This window comes from Mastomys coucha, unplaced genomic scaffold, assembly GCF_008632895.1.
Source record: "Mastomys coucha isolate ucsf_1 unplaced genomic scaffold, UCSF_Mcou_1 pScaffold6, whole genome shotgun sequence".
Classification (NCBI taxonomy): Eukaryota; Metazoa; Chordata; class Mammalia; order Rodentia; family Muridae; genus Mastomys; species Mastomys coucha.
In genome coordinates this window covers 88271517-88298475 of record NW_022196912.1, presented here as the reverse complement: position 1 = coordinate 88298475, position 26959 = coordinate 88271517, and the positions used below count along the sequence as shown (strand labels likewise).

Genomic DNA, 26959 nt, shown 5'->3' with positions numbered 1-26959 from the left:
CCCTTTCCTCCCCAACTTGCTTCTTGGTCATGATGTTTGTGCAGGAATAGAAACCTTGACTAAAACATCGAGTGTCCTCCACGTGCCTTGCCTCAGCTCAAGCGTCTGTCTCAGCTGACATCACTCTGCCAATCAGCCAGAGTCTGCAAAAGCAGAAGCAGAAGCTGAAATGGCAAGAAACTGCAGCATACTACCAGAAGATTTTTGATGCATTTCTCTCTATGGTGTCCGGACAAATGTAACTCAACTATGCAATCTAAGGCGAACCAATACACACGTGTTGTTAGCAAATAACCCTTCATCATGTGTCCTTGCTTTAGCAGAACATCCTCTTTTTTGTGTCCGCTTCAGTTAAACATTCCCTCACGAGTCTGCATGAGCCTTTCACCTGTGTCCACTTCAGCTAAACGTCCCTTCACGTGTTTGCCCCAGCAAAACACCATCCAACTGACTTTCCAAAGAGCCCTTAAGTTTCCTCTTCAGATGACCTCAGAGTAAGAGCAGCTAAAGCAGCCATGTCTAAGTCAGGTTGGAGAAAGAGAAGTCACTGCGGTAAGAACTATAGGAAACAGACAGTGGGCATCATGCCGAGATTAAAAGCTTGCATTCAAATTCCCAAACTATAACTTCAACATGTATTATAAACAATATAGCTCAATCCAATCTGCACAAAATCTTAATGAGGGCCTCCAGAAGAATTATAACTAAGCAGTTAAGCAATACATATTTGCTAACTAAAGTTATTCTACAACAAATCTTGAAAGCAATTGCACTATAAAAATTCCCAAAGGATGAGGTTAGTTTTCCTGTTTTCTAGTGTGAAGTATGAAGTCACTGTTTCATGAAAATTCAAAACATTAAAATGCGGATATTCAGGATTCTATAACAATTCATCAATAGGAAGCTCCACCCCCTGCCACCTCCCACCAAAATACTAAAGATAGTTTAGTTGAACAATACTTACAGTGAAATAGCTCAAATCTTAAGTTATCATTGTTCAATTATATAAGACGATTAAAACTTCTTGTGAGCACACAATCTTATATAAGACCCAACGTTCACAGCATTTTCCTTGTGGATTTTCCACGCTCTGGCAGTATTTCTTTAGCAGTGGTAGGAAGAAATGAGGATGCTGCTCAGCTCTATGCAATCTCTTTACCACATGCACACTTGATTTCTGTACTTTGGAGTTAAATGTTGAATACATTCTGTCATCTGTCTATAATTAACAGTAATTTTCATTTCTAACACAGTTCTCACAATTAGGATCATTTGTAGGATCAGTTTTTAATATAGACCAGAGGAAAGATAAACTTGAGAATGTCTCTTGTGCTTAGATTTATTATTATAAGTCACTTGGTTATTTCTAATGTCTTAGCTTCAAGGGGGCATTGTGCACACCTGACTGTTCATATAAACCACAGGGCTCTACTCCCTATAACAGGGCACCTATAAGTGGATTAACAGGGTGAACGCAGAGGGAAAACAGTCAATTCCCACTTTGGGAGCATTTCCAAACTACACCCTCTCACCACCAGAGCCACAGACATCTAATGAGTGTACTGCAGACCCAGGGGGACTATAATCAAGGCCTGGCTAGAGAGGACGTTAGCATGTTTATCACCGATACTAAAAAGGATCCAAGAAAGAGTAGGAGGTGAATAAAGGGACTTCTGAAGATGGCTATGTCTACAGAGGTTTAGTGTCCAAGCTAGACCTGTAGGAAGAAGGCCAGAGACCAGGAAAACAATTATTTCCATTACCTGTATGTATACATGACATGCTTCCAATCCTTACCTCCAATATTCTGAATTATTATGGTGCCTGCCACCACCACCTATAAGAGAACAAATGTATTCAGAAGATAAAAGGAAAAACAGTAGAAAAGGACAGATTTTTATTAAAGTTCAATAACGAATCCAACAAAGATAGATGTAGAACTCATGACCAAAGAGACCGATTGCCAAGAATTAATTTTGACAGTTGTTTGTCCTACCTCAGTGGTTCTCAGCCTTCCTAATGCTGTGACCCTACACAGTTCCTCATGTTGTGGTGACACCCAACCATAACATTATTTTTATTGTTATTTCATACCATAATTTTGCTACTGTTATGCATATACCTGTGTTTTTCAATGGTCTTAGGTGGCCCCTGTGAAAGGGTTGTTCAACCATCAAAAAGGCTGTGATCCACAGATTGAGACCCACTGTACCACATGAAACTAATGAATATCATATAAAGTCTCCCTTTAATATCTCCATAAACAGACTGGAGTGGGTGGTGCCACCAGTATAGTACCTAAAGGAACTGACAGTCTTCTGACATCGGCTTGGCCTTTGGACATCCTAGTCTCAAGGATTAAACAACCTAGAGCGGAAAACTCTGGGATATAATGATCAGAGCAGGAAAATTGAAGCAAAATATTTCAAACTTAAAGACTGTGAAATAAACTAAGTGTAAAGCAGCAGGTGTGGTGAGAAGGACAGTGACTGGAGGCGCCTCTCCTTCCTGCTCGGTCTTCCTAGGCAGTCAGGCATTCAAGAAAGTGGATCCAATGTGGCCAAATCATCTAGTATGTAGTAAGCCAGAAAGTGATTTTTCACAATTTCAAGAGTATAAAAGTGGAGCCGGGCAGGGGTAGCTCACCTTTAATCCCAGTGCTCGGGAGGCAGAGGCAGGTGGATCTCTGGTCTGGTCTACAGAGCTAATTCCAGGACAACTAGGGCTATACATACACACACACAAAAACCTGTCTTGAAAAACAAGACAAAACAAAACAAAACAAAACAAAAATAATATAAAAGTCTGCAATGGACTAAAAATAAAAAAGATCTGAGTTAAAGTATGCCTATGACTAAGCTGCCTGTTGGCTTGTTTCTGTCTTGGATGAGTTACCTGGAGAACGGAGAGGAAGTGTTTAAATATTATACTTTTTTGGGCCTCCAGACCACTCAACACCTGGGCTGTGACTACCAGCAGACATTTGGAGCTGCCTAGCTACCTTGAATCATTCAGCCCTCCACAGACTGAGGACAGGTCACACTTAAGGTTCACCTCTACAGGGAATTCTTCCTGGGACAAGCTCTGCCTATCCTGGAAACCATCTAGCTTAGTGGGAATTAGAGGCCTTGCAGACTGCAGAGAAAGGCTAATGATCTACAAATCTGGTAAGCTATCTAGAGATGCTATTGTGCTGACTGGTTTTATGTCAACTTGATACAACCAGAGTCACTGGTGAAACTGAGAAAATGGCTCTGTAATATGGGGCTGCAGCAGGCCTGCAAGGGATTTTCTTAATTAGTGATTGATGTGGGAGGGCCCAGCCCACCTACAGTGGTGCCATCCCTGGGCTGGTGGCCCTGGGTTCTATAAGAAGGCATTCTGAGCAAGTCATGAGCAAGCTGGTAAGCAGCACCCTCCTTGGCCTCTGCATCAGCTCCTGTCACCAAGTTCCTGTCCTGTGTGAGTTCCTGCCCTGACTTCCTTCAGTGATAGACTGTTTCCTGGAAGTGTAGGCCAAATAAACCCTTTCCTCCCAGTTTGCTTTCGCTTCTGATGTTCTATCACAGTGACAGTAACTCTAAGACAGTGGTCATGGCCACTCTGATGTTTTCCACAAGGCAGCTTGCACCTCAGCTTAAGTGAGTCCCTGGAAATCCAGTTGGTCGTGGGAAGACAGTTCTGACTTTGTGTGTACCACTTGCAGTGCAAATGAAACCCGCTGGCCACACAGGAAGTACCTGCATTTTCTATGAATAGACTGCAAATACAGCATCTTAGCGCTAACCCTTTCTCTGTTCCTTGGCTTAAATTAGGCATTTAATGTTTAGAAGGCCAGAATGACTGTCTGCCTATCTATATTTTCTGTGTCTACTACAGTACACAGCATAGCACTGCTCAATATAAACTCACCTGATAAGTAAACACAAATTTAAAGACAATTTTAAAAACATTCCTTAAAATTTTCAGAAAAATTTTTTGATTCTCAAAATATTACCCAACCACACATTATAGCCAGGAGGAGGAAAATGGGATTTCAGATCAATAATAGAATAGGGACAAAGTACAAACAGAATCTAACAAGTCCTCACGCTGGATCCCCTCTGCCCAGTGTAACTGCCTACCTGGAAAGGGCACTCATGTGAACAGTGCCGAGAGCTCATGTTCAGGAGACAGACTCCATGCCCACACTCTCAGGCTGCATTGATGCGCAGGGGTGAGGGGACTACTACTGCGAGCTAAGGCCAGAGCGTCATGGAAGACACAAGGACACACTCCTACAGGCCACATTAAATCAGCCAGGGTGTTTCCTTCTTGTCTTTGTTGTTGCTGTTATGGCTGCAGTTGTTATTTGCCCTGTTGTATGCATACGCATGCACCCATGTGCTAGGTTATGAAGTATATATGCTACTCGGGTTCTGTAGTACGTGCCCAAAGGCCAAAGGTGACTGCAGGTGATTACCTTGTTTCATGAGACATAGACTCTGACTGCACTTGGAGCTGGTTGTTCTGGTGAGGACCCTGGCATCCCCCTTTCTGCACTTTCCCTTAGCACTGAGGTTACAGGAATATTTGGCCATGTCCAGGTTTTCCATGGGTGCTGGGGATCTGAGCTCAGGACCTGACCTGGGGCATTGTCTTATGCACATTTTCTTCTTCTTCGGTTCTTTCCTACTTTACACGTAGCAAGTGAACCAGAGATAGGTTAAACATTCCTCTCTCTAGGCAGAAAATGTTCCTGGGGATGATTGACTAAGCCCTTTACCCTCGAGTAACACACTATCTGTTTTGCTTGAGGTTTAGATTATAAAGATCTAAGCCCTGGTGTTATCCAAGGCTCACGTGCTCCCTCTATACCCCAGGAGTAAAGATAACTCGAAGCAAATACATTTTCTTCCCACTGTGGAGCAGTGACTCCCTCTGAGACTCACTCCTTAGGAATCAGTTTAGCCATTTACAAGATGGAATCCATTTAGATTACAAACAAGGAGAACAAATGTGGGAGGCAACTCCTAAGTTAATTAGCTCAAATGTAGCCACTCTACAATGCATATGGGTTTCAAAGTATCAAGTACAGGAGGTGTGTGACTTACTTGTTTGTTAACTTAAAAAATCAATGCAGACAAGAAAGCACTAAGAGATTTACAATCAGAAAAATCCTTGTTTAAAACCAGAATAACTATGGGTTTAGAAGTGCTCTTGAGACATGGAAGAACACAAGCACAGTGACCCTGTCAGCAATGCTTAGCTATGGCAGTCTCTAGGAACAGGGGTTCCCTACAACTTTAAAGTTAGAGAACCTATTGGAAACCAGTGCCAATTACAATTTTGCTTTTATTTTTGTTATTCCAAGGAGAACCAGCATATGCAGCATCTCCAGTCTTCAAATATGGAAGCAGTATTGGGTAACAACTGCTAACAGGTCTTTACAGCTTTATTTTAAAGCCTTACTTTTCGCACATGTAAACAACCGGACAGCTAGGGAATTTTTCAGCACTGTTTAGCTCTTAAAAAATACTACCTATCTAATTACTGCTTTTGAAAATAGGCATGCTATAATTTTAATTCTGTATTGTTTCCTTCCCTTTCACAGATATACTCAGAGGTTATGACCAAAATGAATGAGGAAATTGTCTGGCTCCCATTGCTACTCAGCAGTTCATCAAGTGAGCAGCAAGACTCAGAACTGAACTGGTTTACAGACGTGCTTTGGAAGGGGCGCATATGTCTCTGTGTTTTCCATTCCCACCATTCCATCTCTTCTTCCTTTCATTTCCTCTCAATCTCTTAGATCCTTCTCCTAAGTTCCTCCTTCTGAACTTGAAGCAGAATGGAAGTGCCCCTTAGGTTCCAGATGCACTGAAGGGAGAGTTAAATTACCTTTCCAGGTAATCCAAAAGCGAAGAGCCCGAGATCCTCATAAGACGTCACGGCTGTCACGACAAAGTACAATTGTTATTTTTACACAAACTATTTGGGAAGGCTACTTCTCTTAGTCTAGGCACAGTGCCACTCCCAGCTTCAGCCAGTGGGACCAGCAGTGGCTCAGCCCTCCTACATCCTGGATGAAGGTCAAGGACTGAAGGAGAGTGAGCTCTCTGGGCTGCTTCCTATGCGGCCTCTGAGAGTTTTCTTTTTGAAATGTTAATTTTCACTCTAAATGCAACCCATGTGCCTAAGATTTAGGTGTTTTTGCAGAATGTCAATCTTTGACAAATGGTGATGGCTTTTTCCTTGCTTTTTTTTAAAAAAAAATCAGCAAGGGAGCTGAAGAGAAGGGTCAGTAGTTCAAAGCACCAACCCGGTCCACAGCTCTGTAACTCCAGGTTCAGGGGATCCGGTGACCTCTTCCAGCCTCTGAGGGCACAGAGATGCACAGAGCACACAGACATACATACAGGGGAAACACTCAGACACACACAGCTTTTTTTTTTTTAATTCCCTAAGGATTCACTTTATTATACTTCTCTAGTGTATCTCACATTCTGATTCTTAATGTTTGTATTAATGGTTATTTTATATTCTTGCTAAGTTTCTAACTACGGTAAGATAAGCAATGTCAGCACATTGATACTGTAACCAACTAAGAGCCATCTGGTAGCTCTCATCTTGAAGGCCATCAAGGGGAGACCTGAGTTCTCTTAAATGTTCTGAAATACCAAAAGCAGGAAAAACTGTTCAGTGTTAGTTCAGAGATCTAGTGGCTGGGATCTATCCACCTTACAATCTTGGGTAGAGCAGAGGTACTAACTTTGAGAAGAACTGCTAAAGATGCATGCTCTGTAAAGCCAGAGACTACTACAATAGGCTTGGGAGAGCCATATATACTTTCCTTTAGTCACCAAAGAGTTAAAGCTGGCTTTAGTGCATCTCTTAGGACATAGGTGGGCTTTTTCCAACTGCCACTTGGGAACAACAACAAAAATTCTTTTGTATGTTCAGAATGAAGAATATTCAGGTACATAAAAAGAAGCATTTTAAAAATCATAGGTGGGTTCCATACAGTAACTATGAACCTGGAAGGAAACAGTGCGATACTGAATAATAAAAAGGCATTAACAATTAAACAAAATCTTCCTTTTAATCTATTATCAAGGTTCAAGAGATGTGGAAACTTTTTTGAGTGATATATCTAGTTTTAAAAAGGCATTGACACTTGAACTGTTAAGCATAGCACACACATACAATTTAGTACTGAGCTGAGGAGACACACTTTGTCCAGGTAGGCCATTTATGAAGGTCACACAGGCCTAGAGAAGCCCATGCTTACACTCACGTGTTTTGTTTCATAGCAGCCTCTTTCTCTCAACCTTGTGTTCAAAGTCTATATTTAAAATGTCATTTAATAAACTTGAACTCTGGTTCATACTGGCTTGAACAGAAATTCTCTTCTGCAGAGAGGCCAAAGACCAAACCTGAGGTGTGGTCCCTTAAACATTAAGAAAACTGGGCTGACAGCCCCTGCCCCTGGCAGGGCGACAGGAACCCACGCACTATGGCTCCAGACTTCCATTATTGCTTAAGAAAAACATTTCTATGTTGTCAGTTGTTTTTTAAATCACTTTATAAAAATGACCTGACCTAAATGCCTTACTACTTGAAAAACAAATTCCCAATTTTCCAATGATAAACTCCCCCACTCTCTCAGCCTTTCCCCTTTAGTCACTGTCTATTCAGAGGTAATGGTAACTCAGCAGCAATGCCGGTCATGGTTACTGTCTTTCTCAGTGACATTCACCACTTATGTCTTATTAGATACAGCTTGTGAGCTTAAACTGCATATTCAATGAATTCATGACATTCCACAAATATGCAATACTATCATTTATGTAAACTTAAGCTGAATTAAATAAAATTAAACAGAATAATTGTAGTGATGCATATAATGAGACAAACTTATAAAGACAAAACGAGAGAGAGTACAGCTGACAGTGGAGGATCGAGACGATATCGGCAGTAAAGAGCCAGTTCTTTTTCTTTTTTCTTTTCCCAGAGGTGAGGATCAAACCTAGGGCCTTGCACTTGCTAGGCAAGTGCTCTACCACTGAGCTAAATCCCCAACCCCAAAGATCTAGTTCTTATGACTTCTTTCTCTACCTCAAGATGACTTCTACTAAAATTTACTTTCATATTCCCCAGGATATGATTAATCTTTCCTTTTGGTTCAAGTTCTTTTGGAACCAAAATTCTTCTCTTCTCATACATAAGATAGTTAAATATCTCATTAATTCCCTTATAATATCATAGATTATGTCAAGGAGCATATACGCTTGTTAATTTGAACACATCTAACATGGCAACTGAAAAATTACACCAGACCATGTTTTGAAATGAAAACAAATAAGAAAAATATTTCCTTTAAGAATTTAAAGCAATGAGGTTTTCCAGTGTTACACATTGCTTTTCAAATTACCTATTTTGTATCTGTTTGTTAGTATGTAAACAAATGTTTGTTGCTTCATTTTTGTGTAGGGTACTGGATTCAAGCCTTTCACATGCTACATACATGATCTACATTCCAGGCTTGTTTTAAGCAGTAGATAGTATCAATTGTTTGTGTATCTGGTAAACAGGAAAAGTAAATACCAATTAGCAAAAAAAAAAAAAAAAAAAAAAAAAAAAAAAAAAAAAAAAAAAAAAAAAAAAAAACCACACACTGAAAATTTCTAAAGAGAAGAGGTATTTCAATATCAATTTTAAACACTAAAATTTACTCTAAATTTTAAAAGTTAAAATTCAACCCTTGCTTGTGCCAGAAAACACAGCAAAAATAACAGCTTAATGAAGACAGTTTTAGCTGCAGCTTGTGAAGTTGTGCAATCTCAAACTTGCCCTCTGCTTCTACTATTTCTTTAGTCTCATAAAATATCTCCAAGCACCACAAAGTCCCAAACTGAAAGAGGAAAGGCATGGGGCTTTTAGCTGGGGGTGGGTCCAGTGCTCCAGCCCTAAATCTAGCTTTCCAGTCAGCAGGTTTGGGTCCTGCTCAGCTCTGTCACTGTCATCAGGGCCTCTTTCATGTTGCAAAAATTAGAAGCACTTTCCCCTGCCTGAGACATCAGGAATATGAATAATGGCTTCTGGCCTTGCTTTGAGGCTTTGTGAAAATGAAAGTCTGACACAGCCAGCCAAGTGCTTTCTCCACATCTCAGCCTGTGAACCAAAGCAGCACTAGGAAACAATTCCCCAACTCTCTTCTGTGGCTTGGGCTCTTTCTACAATGCTGGTGAGAACCACAGACTGGACTGATGGGCGGGATGCAGTCTAAACGATGACCTTTTAAAACATTTGACCCTGGGAGCTTTGCTCCTAGGAGATAAGAGTAAAACTAGGGAACTCATTAGATATTTAATCATGCCATGATTTACACTGGAAAAACAGGGCTAACCTAAATGTGCAACAATGTGCTTGAGTAAATCATGGTACTGATATCTAATCAAATAATACAACCACAAAAGCCCATTTATAACAAGAAAATGCTCATATTATTTTAAGTGGAAAAAAGAAAACCAGGATTGTATTCAAATACAATCCATGAAATAGACACATAAGTGGTGAATAAGTCTTTAGTTACTTTTCTTTGGCTTTCTGCATTTTTGAGGAAAGGAGCTCAAATATGTTATAGTGACTTGAATGGCAATGGTGGAACTTTATTTTTAAGAACTGCAATGTCAAGCATATTGGCATAGGCCTGTAATGCCAGCTACTTGTGAAGCTGAGGCAGGAGGATCACTTGAGAATAAGAACTTGAAAGCAGGTGAGCAACACAAGACCCCCTATGCTACTTCAAAACAAAAACTCAAACAACACTTAAACAGCTCTACTTCCCTAGAGACCTGAGAGCTGACAACTAATGTGAAAGTCTATTTATTTTGCTAGTGCTAAGTAATTTGTTGCTTGATTTACAAGCAAAGGATTTTTTAGTTGGTGGTGGTTTTGTTTGTTTGCTTGTTTGTTTTTGGCTCCTCCATACATTTTATAGCATTACAAATGTCAAGAAGATGTTTCAGAGACACCAAAACGATTGGATAACCAATCGGAGAGTGGCATGTCTCTACAGTACAGGAATGACATTATGACTAGGTAATGAATGCAGTCTTCTACAAGTAGCACTTGGAGCAAACCTTCCTATGAGCTGAAGCAGCCACTAGCAACATGTTTTTAGAAATCATTTTTTTTATATTAAAAGCAATCAATGCTGTGTTTTGGAGGAATGGAGAGGCTGTAAGTTAAATCTCAACCGGTAAATGGGGAGGTTTTCCTTAGTGCACATCAGGCCCAAGGCTTCACAGTCATCACTGAAAGCTGCTTCCCATGACACGGTGGAACATTTCCAGCTACTTACTCCACTGCTCTGTCTGCTTTGCAGTTTTTCCTCAATGAAATAGGACAATTAATAAACTCTGGTTACAGTATGAGCCCAAGTTTCAGCAGAAGCAATATTATCTTTGGATCTGGATTGAGGGACACAAGTTATCCAAACATAGTTCGACTCTCAGAAAGTTGGCCATTTGGAAAGTTCTCTTATTATTCTGAAATTCTTTTCTTTCTTCTGTTTTCCATCATTTTCTTCTTGCTTTTTTTTTCCTAACAGTGTATGGAGGGCAATAAAGTTCTTGAATATTCACTAATTTTGAGACTACTCCTGATCTTTCTTAATATACACTTCAGTGTCACTGTGCCAACTGGTTATGACATGACTAACAATCTTTCCATGCATTAAAGAAAGCAGAATGACAGGATACTAGAGGAATTCTCTCAGCTGGCAACGGAGTCTGTAACACTGTATACATGGGAAGGTTCTGGATTTCTAACTTAGTCAGCTGTGCAGTCACAGCCTATTAACAGATGCACTGCTTTTCAACAACTAAACTCAAGTTACAGAGAATATGAAGAAAATAAGAATCATTACAAAATACAAAACAAATGCTATCTTTGACAGTGTAAGGCAGCAGATCTCAACCTGTGGGTTGGGACCCCTTTGACAAACTTTTATCTTTAAAAATATTTACATCACAGCTCATAATAATATAAAAATTACAGTCATGAAGTAGCAATGAACATAATTTTACAGTTGGAGTCACTATGACATGATGAACTGTATTAAAGGGTCTCAGCATTAGAAAGGTTTGAGGACCACTGATGTAAGAGAACATGCTCTACAGGAAGGAGAGATGGGAGCTGAAAAGAGCTTTCCAAGGTCAATGGAAAGAAAACCAAGGTTTTGTATATTCTGTAGTTCACATGAAGTGATCAATGATGACCTATCGAGTAGAAATGGAAATCAAGAGTGGGAAGGGAAAATCAGGCACACCTGAGCTAAGTCCTTAACTGTTCATAATGAAGAGTAGACAAAAAACAAACAAACAAAACCCTCAATAAATAGGAGACTATAATTTAAACATGGAAAGGCAACTGCCAAAAGAAATATCTCATAAGACTGCATGGCCTCACACTTATAAGTGTGTACAGGGACGACAAGCCAGGCATAGTGGTACACATCTCTAATTGCTGCCCTTGAAAGGAAAAGACATGGATTTCTGTGAATTAAGAGACTAGGGCAGGGCAGTCTATATAGTGAGTTCCAGGACAAAACAACAACAACAAAACAACAACAAAAACTTTATTTTCTGTGTATGAGTGTTTTTCCTGCACATCTGCCAGTATACCATGATCATGCCTGGTGCCTGCAGAGACCAGAATAGGGCATCAGATTCCCTTGAACTAAATTTACAGACTGTCATGAACCACCCTGTGTTGTTCTGGGAAATGAATCCAGATCCTCTAGAAGAGCAGCCAGTGGTCTGAGCTCCTGGGCCTTCTCTCCAGACCCAAGCATGTAAGTTCTGATAAAGACTACAATGAGGGTGAGGTAACCCAATCACAAAAGAACACACATGGTATGCATTCTTTGATGAGTGGATATTAGCTCATAAGATCAGAATACACAAAGTACAATCCACAAACCACAAGAAACTCAAGAAGAAGGCAGACCAAAATGTGGATTCTTCATTCCTTCTTAAAAGGGGGAACAAGCCGGGCGTTGGTGGCGCACGCCTTTAATCCCAGCGCTTGGGAAGCAGAGGCAGGCGGATTTCTGAGTTTGAGGCCAGCCTGGTCTACAGAGTGAGTTCCAGGACAGCCAGGGCTACATAGAGAAACCCTGTCTTGAAAAACCAAAAAAAAAAAAAAAGGGGGGGGAGGACAAAATACCCATGGAAGGAGTTGCAGAGACAAACTTTGGAGCAGAGACTGAAGGAAGGACAATCCAGCCTGATATAGCTGTCTCCTGAGAGGCTCTGACAGTACCTGACTAATACAGAAGTAGAGGCTCACAACCATCCATTGGACTGAGTACAGGGTTCCCAATTACGAAGCTAGAGAAAGGACCCAAGGAGCTGAAGGGTTTACAGCCCCTTAGGATGAACAACAATATGAACTAACTAGTACCTTCAGGGCTCCCAGGGACTAAACCACCAACCAAAGAGTACACATGGTGGGACTCATGTCTCTAGCAGCATATGTATAGTAGAGGATGGCCAAGTCAGTCATCAATGGGAGGAGAGGCCCTTGGCCCTGTGAAGGTTCTATGCCATAGTGGCAGGGGAATACCAGGGCCAGTAAGCAGGAAGGAGTGGGTGGCGAGCAGGGAGAGGAAACAGGGGTTTGTTCTTGTTGTTGATTTTTGTTTTTTTGGGTTTTTTTTTTTGTTGTTGTTGTTGTTCGTTTGTTTTGGAGGGGAAACTGGGAAAGGAGAAATTGTATGACATGTAAATAAAGAAAATATCTAATTAGAAAAAAAAAAAAAGACTACAGTGAGAAGATTCAGAGGGTTTTCCCTCCCTGGCACCCAGGTAAAGCTGAGAGGAGAAAACCAGGAAGTTGTTCTCTGACCTCTATACATGTACCTTGCTACACACATCCATATGCAACATACACACACACACACACACACACACACACACACACACACACACACAAGCACTATCAATAGAAATGAAGCCTTCAGGAGTTCACATCCATTCTTCCTTACCCAACAGCAGGAAGTTCAGCTTCTGGGAAAAAGCTCTTACCCGAACATCAGGTGAAACAATGACCACCCAGATCATACACACACACAGTACACATAATCTAGCCCAGGGCTGCTCAGGACCAGTGCCCTGAGTCTGTGTACTGTGGGATGTTCAACAGGATCCCTGGCCTTACACTGGCCAACACTGGAGGCCAATAGCACCATGTCCATTCACCCCCTCTCTGGGCATGAGAACCAGAAATGTCTATAGCCACTGACAGATGCTTTGGGGGAGAAATCGCACCCAGTCAGGAATCAGTAATATAAAGCAAGACACAAAAACACTAATCCACCGAAGCTGCCTCAATTAACTGATTCACTCAGTAAATTCTGAGTGCATTAAATTATGCTCACAATTCTAAAAAGAAATAGAGGAAATGGTGCCTGACTACCTTTCCTAATAAGCACGTGTTTGGAGAGAGTTATGTTTGCATGAAACACACTCTGGTGTCATCTCTTTCAGTTTTAGTTCTGAGTCTCTCACATCCCAAATGGAATTCATTATGACCTAAAAGTGATTCAAAACCCTCCCATGACACCCAGACCAATGCTGGGCAGAAGGAAATCCAAGAAGCCCCAGCTGTCAGTTTTCTTGGAAATGTTATGTTGATGTTAAACATATAGAAATTCATCTTCTATTATAAACTACATAAGGAAATGTTAAGGGTCATTTTGACTACTTGTCATTTAGTTATTTTGATTCAGGATCTTGGTCTGCAGGCTGACTCGGCACTCTCGATCCTCCTGACTCAGCCTTCTGACTGGGATTACAGGCACATGCCTCTGCGCCCGCCCGGCTGACTGCAGGACTTCTGCCATGCATGTTAAATTTTAACAGGGAAATGTGATCTCTCCACAGTTCTAATGCTTCCACTCAATTCTCCAACTATCATTAGATGTCCTCTTGTGGCAAGAACATGGTAGATGCTATGAAAACAATGGCTAGTGGTTTGGATATAAACATAGTTCCCAGGAAGTCAATTACCATACAAATGCAGGAAACACTCTTAACACCACATTTGGAATTTTACCAAAAACTTGTTTCTAAAGGAAAAATCTCACAGGCGGACATGTTCTTTGCTATTCCAATGTTGTGGCATTTTCTTACTGTAAGCAAGATTTAGTTCACTATGCTGATGTAACCAATTATTAGAAACTTGGTGGCTTCAAGAAACAGAGAATTACTGGTTCACAGTTTACAAGGACAGAGAAGTTCAGAATTAGATTTGCTGGGTCACAGTCAGGATGCCAGCTTGAGTCTCTCCTTCTGGAGAGAATCCATTCCTAGGCTCTTTCAGCTTCGGGTGGCTCCGGGATTTGTGGCCACTCTGTACTCTTCTCTTGTCTGTGATCTTCCTTTCATGACACATGTAACCAAATTTAGAGCCTGCCAAGACAATTCTCCACTTCACCATCCTTAGTCACCTCTGTAAAGCTTCTTCTTTTGACTTGACACTCACAGATTCCAAGGATGTGGCTGTCTTTTGAAGGGCAGTATGCAGCATGTCAGACAGGCTACTACACCTATGAGAATTTCATAGCAGACAGGAAACAGCATCTGGGAAATATCTGGTTAAAAAGATATTACTTGGGTGTGGTGGTACACTCTTAAACCCTAGCAATCAGGAAGTAGAGACAGGAGGATCACTTTAAGTACCAAGTTAGCCCGGCCTATATAATAAGCTCTAGGCCAGGGCCCATGGGAGAGCTGCCAATCATTGTGAGGAGAGCTTAAAAGTCTTTTGCTTTAAAACAAACAAATGGGGCTGGAAAGATGGCTCAGCAGCTAAAAGCACTGGCTGCTCTTCGAAAAGGACCTAGGTTCAATTCCCAGCACCTACGCTGCAGTTCACAATGGTCTGTAATTCCAGTTCCAGGAGATCTGACACCCTCACACAGACATACAAGGAGCCAGAACACCAATGTACATTAAATAAATAAATAAATAAATAAAATTATGTTTTTTTTTAAAAAGAAGAAACCAGAGCTTATAGAAACATCTTTTTTCCATCATGACTAGAGTTTCAAGTCATCATGGAGAATGATAACCTTGGGGCTAGGAAGATGGTTCAGCTAAAGTGCCTGCCCCTCAAGCAGGGAGACCTGAGTTTGGATTCCCAGCATCCACAAAAGCTTGCCACAGAGTCTAGTGCCTGAGATCCCAGCACTTGGCCGGACAGGTGGATTCTCAGAGTTCGTTCACTTGGCTCAGCCGCCAGCTGTGAAGGTTCCATGAGACCCTGCCTTAAAAACTAAGAGGGAGAGTGAAGAACACATCCACTGTTGACGTCTGGTCTCTGCACATATATGTGCACACGAACCTCCAGTAACCTTCTTTAGGAAGAGGAAGAGAAATGGACTCAAAATTCTTCACTAGAGTTACAGGTTGTACTGGCTGGTTTTGTGTCAACCTGACACAGGCTGAAGTTATCACAGAGAAAGGAGTTTCAGTTGGGAAAATGCCTTCATGAGATTCAGTTGTAAGGCATTTTCTCAATTAGTAATCAAGGGGAGAGGGCCCCTTGTGGGTGGTGCCATCCCTGGGCTGGAAGTCTTGGGTTCTATAAGAAAGCAAGCTGAGCAAGACAGGGAAGCAAGCCAGTAAGGAACATTCCTCCATGGCCTCTGCATCAGTTCCTGCTTCCTGATCTGCTTGAGTTCCAGTCCTGACTTCCTCTGGTGATGAACAAGAATGTGGAAAGTGTAAGCTGAATAAACCCTTTTCTCCTCAACTTGCTTCTTGATCATGATGCTTGTGCAGGAATAAAAACCCTGACTAAGACACAGCCTATATCATGTGCTCTAGAAGAACCAAAATTCTCTTTAGACAGAATGAGTGGTAGATTCTGTTATCTACCTGGACTTTTTCAACCATCCCAGTTGGTCTCTCATTCCCTGGGCAAATCCTTTTATGTTCTTTAGGATCTGAGACTGGTCTTCCCTCCAATTTTCTTCTTTATCCTTTATTCAGTAGCAGTAGTAAGTTATTTGGGGTACATTGTATACAATGTACAGGATATGATTTCGTGTGTGCTAGCTTTTTCAGCCCAGTGATCTAGGAATAGTCCCTAACTCCCATCCCTCCAACAGGACACACTCTTTCCTCCTCACTTGCCCCCAGACTTCTCACCTAGTCCCCTTATTTAGCACTGTACAGCATGAATCATTTGCTCAGGTACTTGTCTCTGATTATTCCCATATTCCTAACAGATAAAAGAATACCGAAGCAATGAGCTTCTATCCTATGCTTCAGAGCTCAGACCATTCCACTCACATATACTTCAAAGTCCACATATTCAAATCTGAACTTACTTTTAATTTTGAGCCACCTCTGCCTTCTGTGTTCCACTAATGACCCTGCTCAGTGGCCCATGTGGCCCAAATCAGTGCTCCTTCACCTTCACTACCACTCGGATGTCCCTCCTATGTTGACTCTGCACACTGCTTAGCCTATCTTTCCTTGATCCCTGCTGTCACTGCTTTGATTCCATCCCTGAGACTTCTGTACCAACCTACCTCTCATCTACTCAAGTTCTGACCATGGAAACTAGAGCTGGTCACCCTGCAAAGGATGCTGAGTGCAGAATGGCCTGGCAGCAGTGTTGTGCTTCTGTGAAAAGCACACTGGTGCTTAGATCTGCTGTCCTGAGAATTTCCTTTCCTTCTCTCCTGGTTCCCCATTTCTGTTACTCCTGTATTCTGGTGAGTATCCTCCATTCTTAAACTGTTCATTACATAAGTATCCTGGAGGGATTGTTTCTCAGACATTGCATATATGAAATGTCATTACTGAAACCACATTCCCATGAGTTTGGCTGGGTGTGGAATTCTAATTTAGAATCATCTTTTCCAAGAATTGCAAAAAGACTCGTATACAGTCCACTTTACAGCTCCTGTAAAAACTGCCACTACATCTCGATTTTTATCTCCTTGTTTGTGTGTATGAGGTGTGTGTATGTAGTGCATTCACACCTCTCTGTGGGTGCTCTCACTGCATGTGGTAGGCAGATGAAGCTGCTGCTGGGGCTCCTCCCCTAGTGCCATCTGCCCCGTTCCTTGCAGGCAGTTTCTTGCTGAAGCCAGAGCCTGGACTTTTTGGCGAGGCTGGCAGTTCCAGCCACCAGGGTGCTAGGGTCCAGGCTTTCAAAACAGGCATTCTAACCAACAGCCATTCCCCAGTTTCTTTGTCTCTTCTGTGTAAACTTTTAAGATACCATCTTTTAAAACTGGCCTTCCCATCATTTGCAATACTTTTGGTGTGACTTATTTCACAATAATCTTCTAGAAGGAACACATTATTGTGGAAACTTGTTTTCTTCAGTTACACGGCTCTCCTGTGTTACTCTGTTGATCACTTCCTGCCTTTCCATTTATCCCCTTCTGCACATGGTCTATCATTTGCATGCTGGTCTCCTGGACTGCTCTAACTTTTTAATGCTTTTTTTTTCTTTCATTTTCAGGTGAAGACTGGGCACATTCAAGATGGTATGGTAGTAATCTTTTCTCTCATTTTCAAGCTGTTTATTCTTTCTGTGATAAACCCTGGAAATTTCTTTAAGTGTTCCAATCCAACTACAAAAGTAATTTTATTTTATTTTCTCTTTCCTTCCTTCTCTTCTCTTCTCTTCTCTTCCTTTTTTCTTGTTTTCTCTAACTTCTATGGCACTTGTGGTTTCTGGACACCTTTTGATATTATTTCCTTGTTATTTTATAGATGCATTATTTATTATTTCAAATCTCAGAGTGCATGTTTTTATTCTAGATTAGAAGAGACCCTTGTTTGCCATTCCTTTTTTAAGAACTATTTTTTTTCCTTGCTATTGTAGGATAGCAACATCACTTCCCCATCCCTTCCCCTCCCTCTCATCCACTCCTCCTCCTTCTCATTCAAACTCATGGCCTCTACCCCATTTACTGTTGTTACATACTCATATGGTATATGCATATATATATTTTTAACTACACAAATACAATCTTCTCAGTCTGTATAACGATGCTTTAGTGAATGTTTCAGGCTGACCATTTGGTACTGCATAATCAATTGGTGTTTTTCCTTGGGGAAGACTGTCTCTCTTTCTGAATTCCTTAGTTGCTTGTAGTTCTTTATGTAGGGCTGAGGCCTTATGGGCTTTTATTATTAATTTTTACTCTTCATGTTGTTCCTGTATTATTCTCTCTCACCATTTGCTTTTCTTTAACAGATTATATTTTTAGATTGTAGGGGTCTCAGCAAAATTAAGAAAGTATAAGGCTGTGATAGACCTTCTGTCCCACATACAAAGCTCGCTTCCCACTATGCAGCAGTTCATCTGTTGTTATCAAGTTGCGCTGCCCTGTCAATATCATACAAGGCCAATCCACAATTGACATGAAGGTTCCCTTTTGGCACTAGGCAGTCTATGGGTCTTGATGAGGTACGGCCACCACTATGCTGTCACATGACACCTATCCTCTGCCCTAACTACTCTCCTGTTCAGTCATCCTTCCCTCCTAACCCCTGGTAACCACTGACTCCTTTACTCTTCATGGTTTTGCCTTTCTACAACATCATATAGCTGAAACCAAATCATACACAATCTTTTCTGGTTGCTCTCTTCTTTCTCTTAATTATGTATATTTGAAGTGTTCAACATGTTTTGATATATATTGAAACTATGATATTCAAGGAAATAATCATATCCATTCCTTCCTTCCCTTCTGCCCCTCTTTCTGAGATTATTCTCTTGGCAAATTTCCAATAAACTTGATCTTCACTATGACCAATATACTGTACATGGTACTTCCAGACTCCTGGTACTTCCTGTGTTCCTCAATCAAGAACTCCCCATCCTTCCTCCCTCCCCCAGTATCTCTGGTAAACAGTTTCATCCTGTTTCTTAACTACCTTTTTTAGTGTCCACATGTAAGTGAGAACATGTGGTTTTTCTTCCTGTCTGCCTTATCTCACTTTATTGTTATTATGATGTCTGCCAGGCTCCTCTGTGCTCCTGCCACTGGGAAGACTCCCTGCTATTAGCCTGTTTTTAAAGGCTGGATAATATTTCAATATACATATAGATTAGTGCTTCTTTACCCATACTCTTCAACTGAAAGACACACAGAGTGTTTCTATATTTCACCACTGTGAATAATGCCACAACAAACAAAGGGCACAGATTATCCCCACAAGGCCCTGGTTTCATTTTCTGTGTATACACACCTGCAAGCAGAGCTCTTGGAGCATATGGTTTCTTTCACCTGATAATTTGCCTTTAATGAGTCCTCCATGTTGCTTCAGGGCCTGGAGGTTCATTTCTTATTAGTACAAAATAATTTTCAGTTGTTTCAATGTCACCGTTTGCTTGGCCATTCATCTACTAAAGGGTATTTGGGCACTCCCTAAATTTGGCAATTTATAAATAAAACTGCTATGAACATCATATATGCAAGTTTTGTGTAGACCTAAGTCTTTGGATAAATGCCAAGAGGAGTAGTCCTGCCAGGCCCTGTGGTACAAGTATGGTTTTATAAGAATAAACAACAACAGAGGCCTGCTGGTCTCCTTCCAGAGTGGCTGAGAAGCCAGTTCCCCTTGTTCCCAGCCTTCCCAGCATCTGTTCTGTTGGGACACTGTTCTGGATCTGTCATTTGTGTGTATTTCTTTTGTGGTTGTTTTAGCACAAATTGTTCTCTGAACTATCTCGCACCACTTAGCTATCTGTTGACAAACTGTGAGGCACTAAAGCTCTGACAGGCTTTATGACTGACAGGCTTAGTCACAGGAAGAAGCCATGTCTTTTTTGAAAGCCCCCTTCCCCCCAGCTATTTGTAGCTGGAGGTATTTCATTTTGGGCAGAACAAATTCTATACAAAGCATCCTCCAATCCCTGTGAGAGGAGATGGCCATGCCAGCGTTCTGCTAATGGGCCTCTTCCTCAGCCTGCGCAGTCTCACTTGAGTTCTACCTCCAGAGAGATGACTCAGAGACAAATGCAGAGTTTCCTTTACTTCCTCAAGGTTTGCATGGGGGGAAATGGCGCAGACTATGAGTGACTTGGAGCTATGATGTCCAGGATTAGCTCTAACCAACCAATTGTCTATGCAGCCTGGAGGAAGCCACTTCATCCTTTACTGCCTCCTTCTGCCAGTCTCTAACACAGGTGACAAAAATCTAGCTCATGCAGTCGTTAGTTACACGTGTGGATCTCATGATGCTGCTGAGCACACAATCAACTTAATAAATGTTGTTCTTAAAGAGGCTTGGATTTTCACTGCACATAAGGTGCCCAGGAGCCTGGCATGATTGGGCATGCCTCTAATCTCAACACTTAGGCAGCAGAAGCAGGTGGAACTCTGTCATTATGAGGCCAGCTAGGGCTACATAGGAAGTTCCAGGCTTGTCTGGAAAGATGGCTCAGCACTTAAGAACACTGGCTATTCTTCCAGAGGTTCTGAGTTCAGTTTTCAGCAACCATATCACAGCTAATGATCCAATGTCTTCTTCTGGTATGCACACATACATGCAACAAAATATCTACATAAATAAAATTCATAAATAAATAAATAAATAAGAAAGTTTCTTTTTAGGCCAACCAGGGGTATCATGCTAGTTTGAATTGAGAATGCCCCCATAGGCTCATTATTTGAATGTTTGGTTTTCAGTTGGTGAAATTCTTTGGAAAACATTAGGGGTGCGGCCTTGTTGGAGAAGGTATGTCACTAAGTGACAAAAGCCCATACCAGGCCCTTCGAGCTTTCTTCCTTCCTGCGGCCTACAGATCAGGATGTAAGTGCTCATCTACTGCTCCAGCGCTAGGTACCATGATCTGGGGTTTGGGGATTTGGAAAACAGTAAAAGATGAGGCCATAGAATAGACAGTGAACCCATGGGTTGGAGTCTGGGGAATGGAGCTAAACACAATGCCTAAAGTTACTGAGATAAATATTGCACTATCATTAAACCAGTGGCTCTGAAGGCACACAATGGTGATGACACAATGCACAGTGATACAGTGCGGAGGAGGAGCCAGAAACAGTACAATGCCCCAGAATACTCAGTCCCATCTGCTGATGGTGATGTGGAGGCCAGAGGAGGGAGGGCAATAGTTCTAATCCCAGAGCATAAGCTGTGTTTTCCCAGAATGACCAGCAGCCAGCGCTTCTGAGATTACATCATGTGTAAGACCATGCAGTTCTTTGAGATTGTTTCCCAGAGACAGCTCACAATTCATCACATTCTGACATCTTATATTCACGATTTTGCTTCATTCTCAGAACAATCCTAGGAGGAAAGTGTTGTCAAGACCACTGCACAGCCAACAAAGTAAGGCTGGGGGCACATGGCGCCTGGACATGCCTCCTCAGTTCCCAGGTCCCTACAGACAAACTGCAATGCTGCTCAAAATTCCAAGTAAGACAATTTCATGTAAAAGATCATTTCCTTTTATAAACATGAAGTTTTCTCTTCATCTTTTAACTCTAGACAAAAGCCAAACAAACAAAACAAAAATGACATTATCTTTCATAAAGACTTTAACTCTTTTTTCTGATCAGTGATTTTAACTTGAACATAATATCCCTTTATGGTAGTCAACCAACAGAGGGGGAGACAACCACACACCATTCTGCAGTATCACAGGAGCGCACAAGAGAGCCTACCTCCACTGAGCGCCTTACAGGGACTGAGCAATCAGTGCAGACAGGGCAGCAGTGTGAATGGAGAGCCGTGGAGAGGTTAGTGCAGGACCCAAGCAAGCTACAGAAAAGAGAAGAGGAAAAGGAAAGAGAAACAGATTTTTCACATCATGTGCCCCATAGTGTCAGAATATTAAGGTTGAATGATCTGAAGGATACAATTAATATTACTTTTAAAATTCTATAAATGTAAACACTATTCCCAAATAATTAAACTAAAATGACTGCTGCACAGTTGAGTCAAGTCTTCATGTTTTAACAGCATGTATCAAAAGAATCTCTTACAATGCTAGAAGAAGTGTCCTGATTTAAAGGACCTTTTCCATGTGAAGAAGGGAAATTGTGCGACTGATATTCCTGGCAGGATTTACAAATGCTATCTAAAGGTATTATTATTCCTGAGTTCATGACCCTGTTGTAACAGCCACCTTACACTGTCTTCTGTTTCTTTTTTTCTTTTAATCAGTTTGCACATTTGCCCTGAAGGCAGAGGCATGCATTGGTAAGCCTGCCAGTCAATACCACCCAGTTACAGGTAGAAGCTGCAGGTCGGAGCTCTGGATCCCAAGGTGGTTTTGCATAAGAATCACCTAGTTGATTTGTTACTAAATCTGTTCATTAAACAACAACAAAACAACAACAAAAGAAATATTTCTGATGCAAAGACAAGGAAAATAAGGTGGAATGGTTGTTTTAGAACTCTGACCTCAAGAGTGTCAAAAATCTCAAAACAATACCTTTATGGTTCTCATTTGTTTGGGCCTAGAAAAATCCCACTTTAAAAATCTATTTGGGGCATGTATGCTGCTTCTGTAAGTCTGAAAGCCACAAAACCAGTGAGAACAAAGAGAGCTCCACCATGCAGACAAAAAGCTTGTGTTGGACTGCAACACAAATTTAATTCAGAGATAAGAGAGAGCAGGTGATAAAAACGCCAGCTTTCTCTGGGAGTTGGTGCATACCTTTGATTCCACCACTCAGGAGGCAGAGGCAGATGGGTCTGAGTTTGAGGCCAGCCTGATCTACACATCGAGTTCCTACAGCTAGGGCTACACAGAGAAACCCTGTTTCGAGTGCGTGTAGTGCTGATGTTCCAAGCCAGGGGCTTGTCTGTGCTTGCTAAATACATATGCTTTCCCTGGGCTATACCATGACTCCTACACATCAGATCGGAGACATTCACTTCTTATGCAAGAGGCTAGGTCAAGTGGAACGGCGTGGTGTTACTCACCTGTGTGGATGCACATGGCAAGCAGGAGATGGACTGAGTAAGAAGCCAGGAGAGCAACTAACAGCAGCAGGAAACTAAAACACAAAAGATCACAGTTACGCCTCCCTGAACCTTGCTTTTTCATCATCTTTCATTTCTTCAGTCAGATGGTCACAGAAACTGTTTCTGAGTAGCAGAACTGTAGATATTAAAGAAATCACTGTTTTGTATTTACCAAGTTGTACTTAAGTCAAAATGAAGTGCTTTTAAAATAAAAAGAGAAATCAGAAAGAAATACACTTTATTTAAAACACAAACTCCTCACTTTGCACTGTCTGCTGACTGTAGTTCAGCACCCGGTGATTTAAATATTCCCCTTTAATGACTAATTTTTCCTGTTCTAAGTCTCACTGACTTCCTCTTGCCACATTTCTCCAACTCCTTCCCCTTCCAGTGATTCGGACCCTTTAACCATGGCTTTACCTGTACTATCAAGCTGATGATTCCTGGGCTCAGGAGCATACACCTCTTTCCAGCTCAACCCCCAAACAATGCATTTCTAATGACACAATCTAAAAACCCATGTAAACATTGTGAAAATAAACAGCGTGAATAATTCCTGCAAAACCCATGTCCCCAGTGCACCATAGCAAAGGTACAGAAATCCTCTTTGTGAGTCAGTTCTCTTTTTTTTTGGGGGGGGGGTTAAGACAGGGTTTCTCTCTGTAGCCCTGGCTGTCCTGGAACTCACTCTATAGACCAGGCTGGCCTCGAACTCAGAAATCTGCCTGCCTCTGCCTCCCAAGTACTGGGATTAAAGGCATACGCCACCACTGCCTGGCTTTTTTTTTTTGTTTAAAAACAAACAAACAAACCATTAGCCACATTTTTAGATTAATAAAAATCAGCATCAGCCCTGTACTGCACAATGATATCTGGGTTAACAATGATCTGGGTCTTAGAGACAACTTGGCTGCCCTCATGTCCTAGGGAACACGTTATTCATGCTCACAGTGAAGCTGGGGAAAGCAGACTACCCCATGGCCAATCATATAAAAGGCAACACATGCTTTTACATCTAATACTGACAATCCACTAAGAATAAATAATACAATCTTTGGTCCCTGTATTTATTATACTACCATACTGTATTTTTTAAAGTCATGATTTTAGGGCATACTCTTTTATAGTTATTGCTGTTGGTTTGTTTGTTTTTCAAAGCAGGGTCTCACTTGAACTTATATGGCTGAGGAAGACCCTGAATTCCCGACCTTCCTGTCCCTACCTCCCAACTACCAGAACCAGGGGCTTCAGAAAAGGCTTTGTTGTCACAGGCAATGCAGCTTCAGCTGTGTCCTGCTCCCTAAACACCTCCCCCAGGAGCAGGATGTGTAAACTGACATCAATGATTCTGGCTCTCAGGCAGTGAATGTGCTTATGTCTTAGTTTTAAAGAAAGAAAAAGTTAGAAAAGGGAAATATGAAAATAAGAATAGATTAAATTTAAAAAGCTTATAGAATAAGGACATAAAGAAAAGTTTTATACAGTATATGATGTGTCTGCTTTTTAGGCTATTATCACAAGAATCAAAGAGTTAAAAAAATGAAACAGGAGGCCCTTCAAACTACTTTTCCAGTTCCTCTCAGCATCACGCCCAATCCAGGAACAGGTTTCTTCTTTCACTGAATCTTTTGTATGTGTCGATAAACAAATACCATTCTCTGATAACTGCTGTAGCATTTACAATACTAGCATGTGGAATACATTATGTGATTTTTAGCCTCGGAGCAACAGGCTAGGCTATACTGTATAGATGCGTGGAAGGTTTCACCATCTAGGTTTATTTAAACATACTCTATAAGGACCACCCAAAAAAACGAAACAGCATTGTACCACACTTCAGAACTATTAGCCACGGCTACTCCATTTGGTACCCCTTCCCCCCTTTTGGCTAAATAATAACATTTTTTTTCTAGATCCTTACCCTCTGTGCCCTATGGACCCCAGTAACAGCCTGCCAGGAAAGGTGCTTATCTATCACATGACATCCTAACCACTTACCTTATCTCCCAAGCTTCCCCTAGCAACAACCTGCCCCAAAGGGAGAATTCTCAGTGGCCTTCCCTTTCTTTTTTGTGCCCTATAAGCCAACAGGTCCTGATTCTTACACCAGAGTCTGGCTTTGCAAGTGCTGTTTCAAATAAAGCCCATGCCATCTTAAGAGCCACGGGTTCCCTTCTGGACATTCCTACAAGAATGCCTCAAGCAATGCATGACTGTAAGGAGCATTCCTCCGAACCACAGACTAGGACAGGGGGAACAAACCAGCATTAAAACCTCAGAAATAATCCAAATAGAAATTGTAGAACGGTAAAGTCTGGAATCAATATTCCTTATCACAATGGAAACGTGATGATAACATGTGAAAACAGGCCTCACCTAAATCCAAACAATGGAAACGTGATGATAACATGTGAAAACAGGCCTCACCTAAATCCAAGGATACCGGTGCTAGCCATCACATAAGCCAGGCCAAGGATACCGCTCCCCATGATGGCGTTCATCACATTAAAGACGGAGAGACCAAACGAAGCACCGGGGGATCCCTGCCTGCGAGGTTCCTGTAAACACACCATTTACCCATGTTAAATGTCTGAAGAAGGAAGTTAAAGTGTGTGGAGACATCACTGACAAATTATGGAGCCATTCTACAAACTGGAGGATATGTGTGAACACTATTTAACTAGGACCTGGCTAGTTCTTTTGTTCACGTAACACAGGCTAGAGTCATTTGAGAAGAGGGAATCTCAATGCCCTCAACAGACTGGCTTGTGGGCAAGCCTTGGGGCTGGCGAGGATTTTCTTGATTGATTCGAAAAGACACAGCCTATTTTAGGTGGTGGCATCATGGAGCAGGCCTTCCTGGAGATGAAGGAAAAGCAAACTGAGCGAGCCAGAGGGGCAAGTGAATATTTCCTCCGATTTAGTTTCTGCTTTCAGATTCCTGCCCTGACTTCAGGATGGGCTGTGGCTGTAAGATGAAACAAACCCTTCCCTTCCTGAGTTGCTTTCTGTCATTGTCGTTATCACACCAGGAGAAAGCAAACTTGGATACAACACTTGTTCCTTTCCCTTCATTTTGACGAAGTGATGCAACTCGAGGAACCTAGTTTTCCAGGAAAATTACTTCCCTCGGTACGGGGCCCAGGCTGGCTGCCTTGTGACTTCAAGAGATCAAGATTGGGTAAGCTCAGGGTGGAGACCTAGAGAAGGAACAGGCCTCTGCTCACGTGCTTCCTTAAGAATCAATCCCAGTGTGTCAGCATGGAACTTCTGTCCATGACTCTTCCTCCTCAAGTACTAGGACAGCAAAACTAACCTTTTAAGGATGATCAGGAATAACTTACAAGGACAACATAAGGAAAACCATCAGCCGTTACAGTCCAGGGATTCATAAAAAGCGGAGTGCCAAGGACTGAAAAGCAGCTCTGAGTTAGGGCGCTGTTCTAGCATGCCCAAGGCCCTAGGCTGGACATTCAGGACCAAAGTGGGTGTGGGGTCCCCGGGACGCACACAGCCCACTACACCGGCTTTAAGTTAAGGACAAGCTATGTGCACATTACCAGAGACCTCTCCTCGTCTTCACTTACAGGGACTTCTGTGTTAAAGTGCCTATAGCTCACCTTTCCCTTGGCCCCATGATTAAATCCAGAAAAGAAACATCGTGTGATGTTCTTGCAAAGACCTCACAAGGCTAGATAGAGGAAACAGAGGCGACAAAGACACAAAACAACGGTGAGTCACAAAACCGTAGCTCATCCCGCCTCATCCCGCACCTCTCACTATTGATTGAGTGCTCCATGCTGCTGCCACCTTCCAAATTCGGCTGGGGTCAGTGGTTCGAGCCCCACCCCAGGGTCAGTCCCCTCCAGTCCAAGACTCATCTTGCGAGCTCTGGAGGATACCGGAGCGCAGTAGCCCGGCGCCACCAGCGAAGCCCACTT

General features: G+C 41.9%; 1 protein-coding gene across 2 annotated transcripts in view; it reads right to left on the bottom strand.

Moving 5' to 3' along the window:
- The window catches only part of Slc38a6 (solute carrier family 38 member 6), a 63098-nt gene that overhangs the window by 35812 nt on the left and 327 nt on the right, over nucleotides 1-26959 (bottom strand). Inside the window, exons 1-5 of one of the 2 annotated variants that reach the window (XM_031355315.1) lie at nucleotides 26792-26954; nucleotides 25446-25576; nucleotides 22977-23050; nucleotides 5881-5933; nucleotides 1798-1837 (exon numbers count right to left, since the gene is read on the bottom strand). In XM_031355315.1, the coding sequence (XP_031211175.1) occupies nucleotides 1798-1837; nucleotides 5881-5933; nucleotides 22977-23050; nucleotides 25446-25519 (241 nt within the window). In that variant the 5' untranslated portion in view covers nucleotides 25520-25576; nucleotides 26792-26954. Of the gene's footprint in view, nucleotides 1-1797; nucleotides 1838-5880; nucleotides 5934-22976; nucleotides 23051-25445; nucleotides 25577-26791; nucleotides 26955-26959 lie in introns of those variants that run through there. The other variant, XM_031355314.1, reaches the window with a different exon arrangement.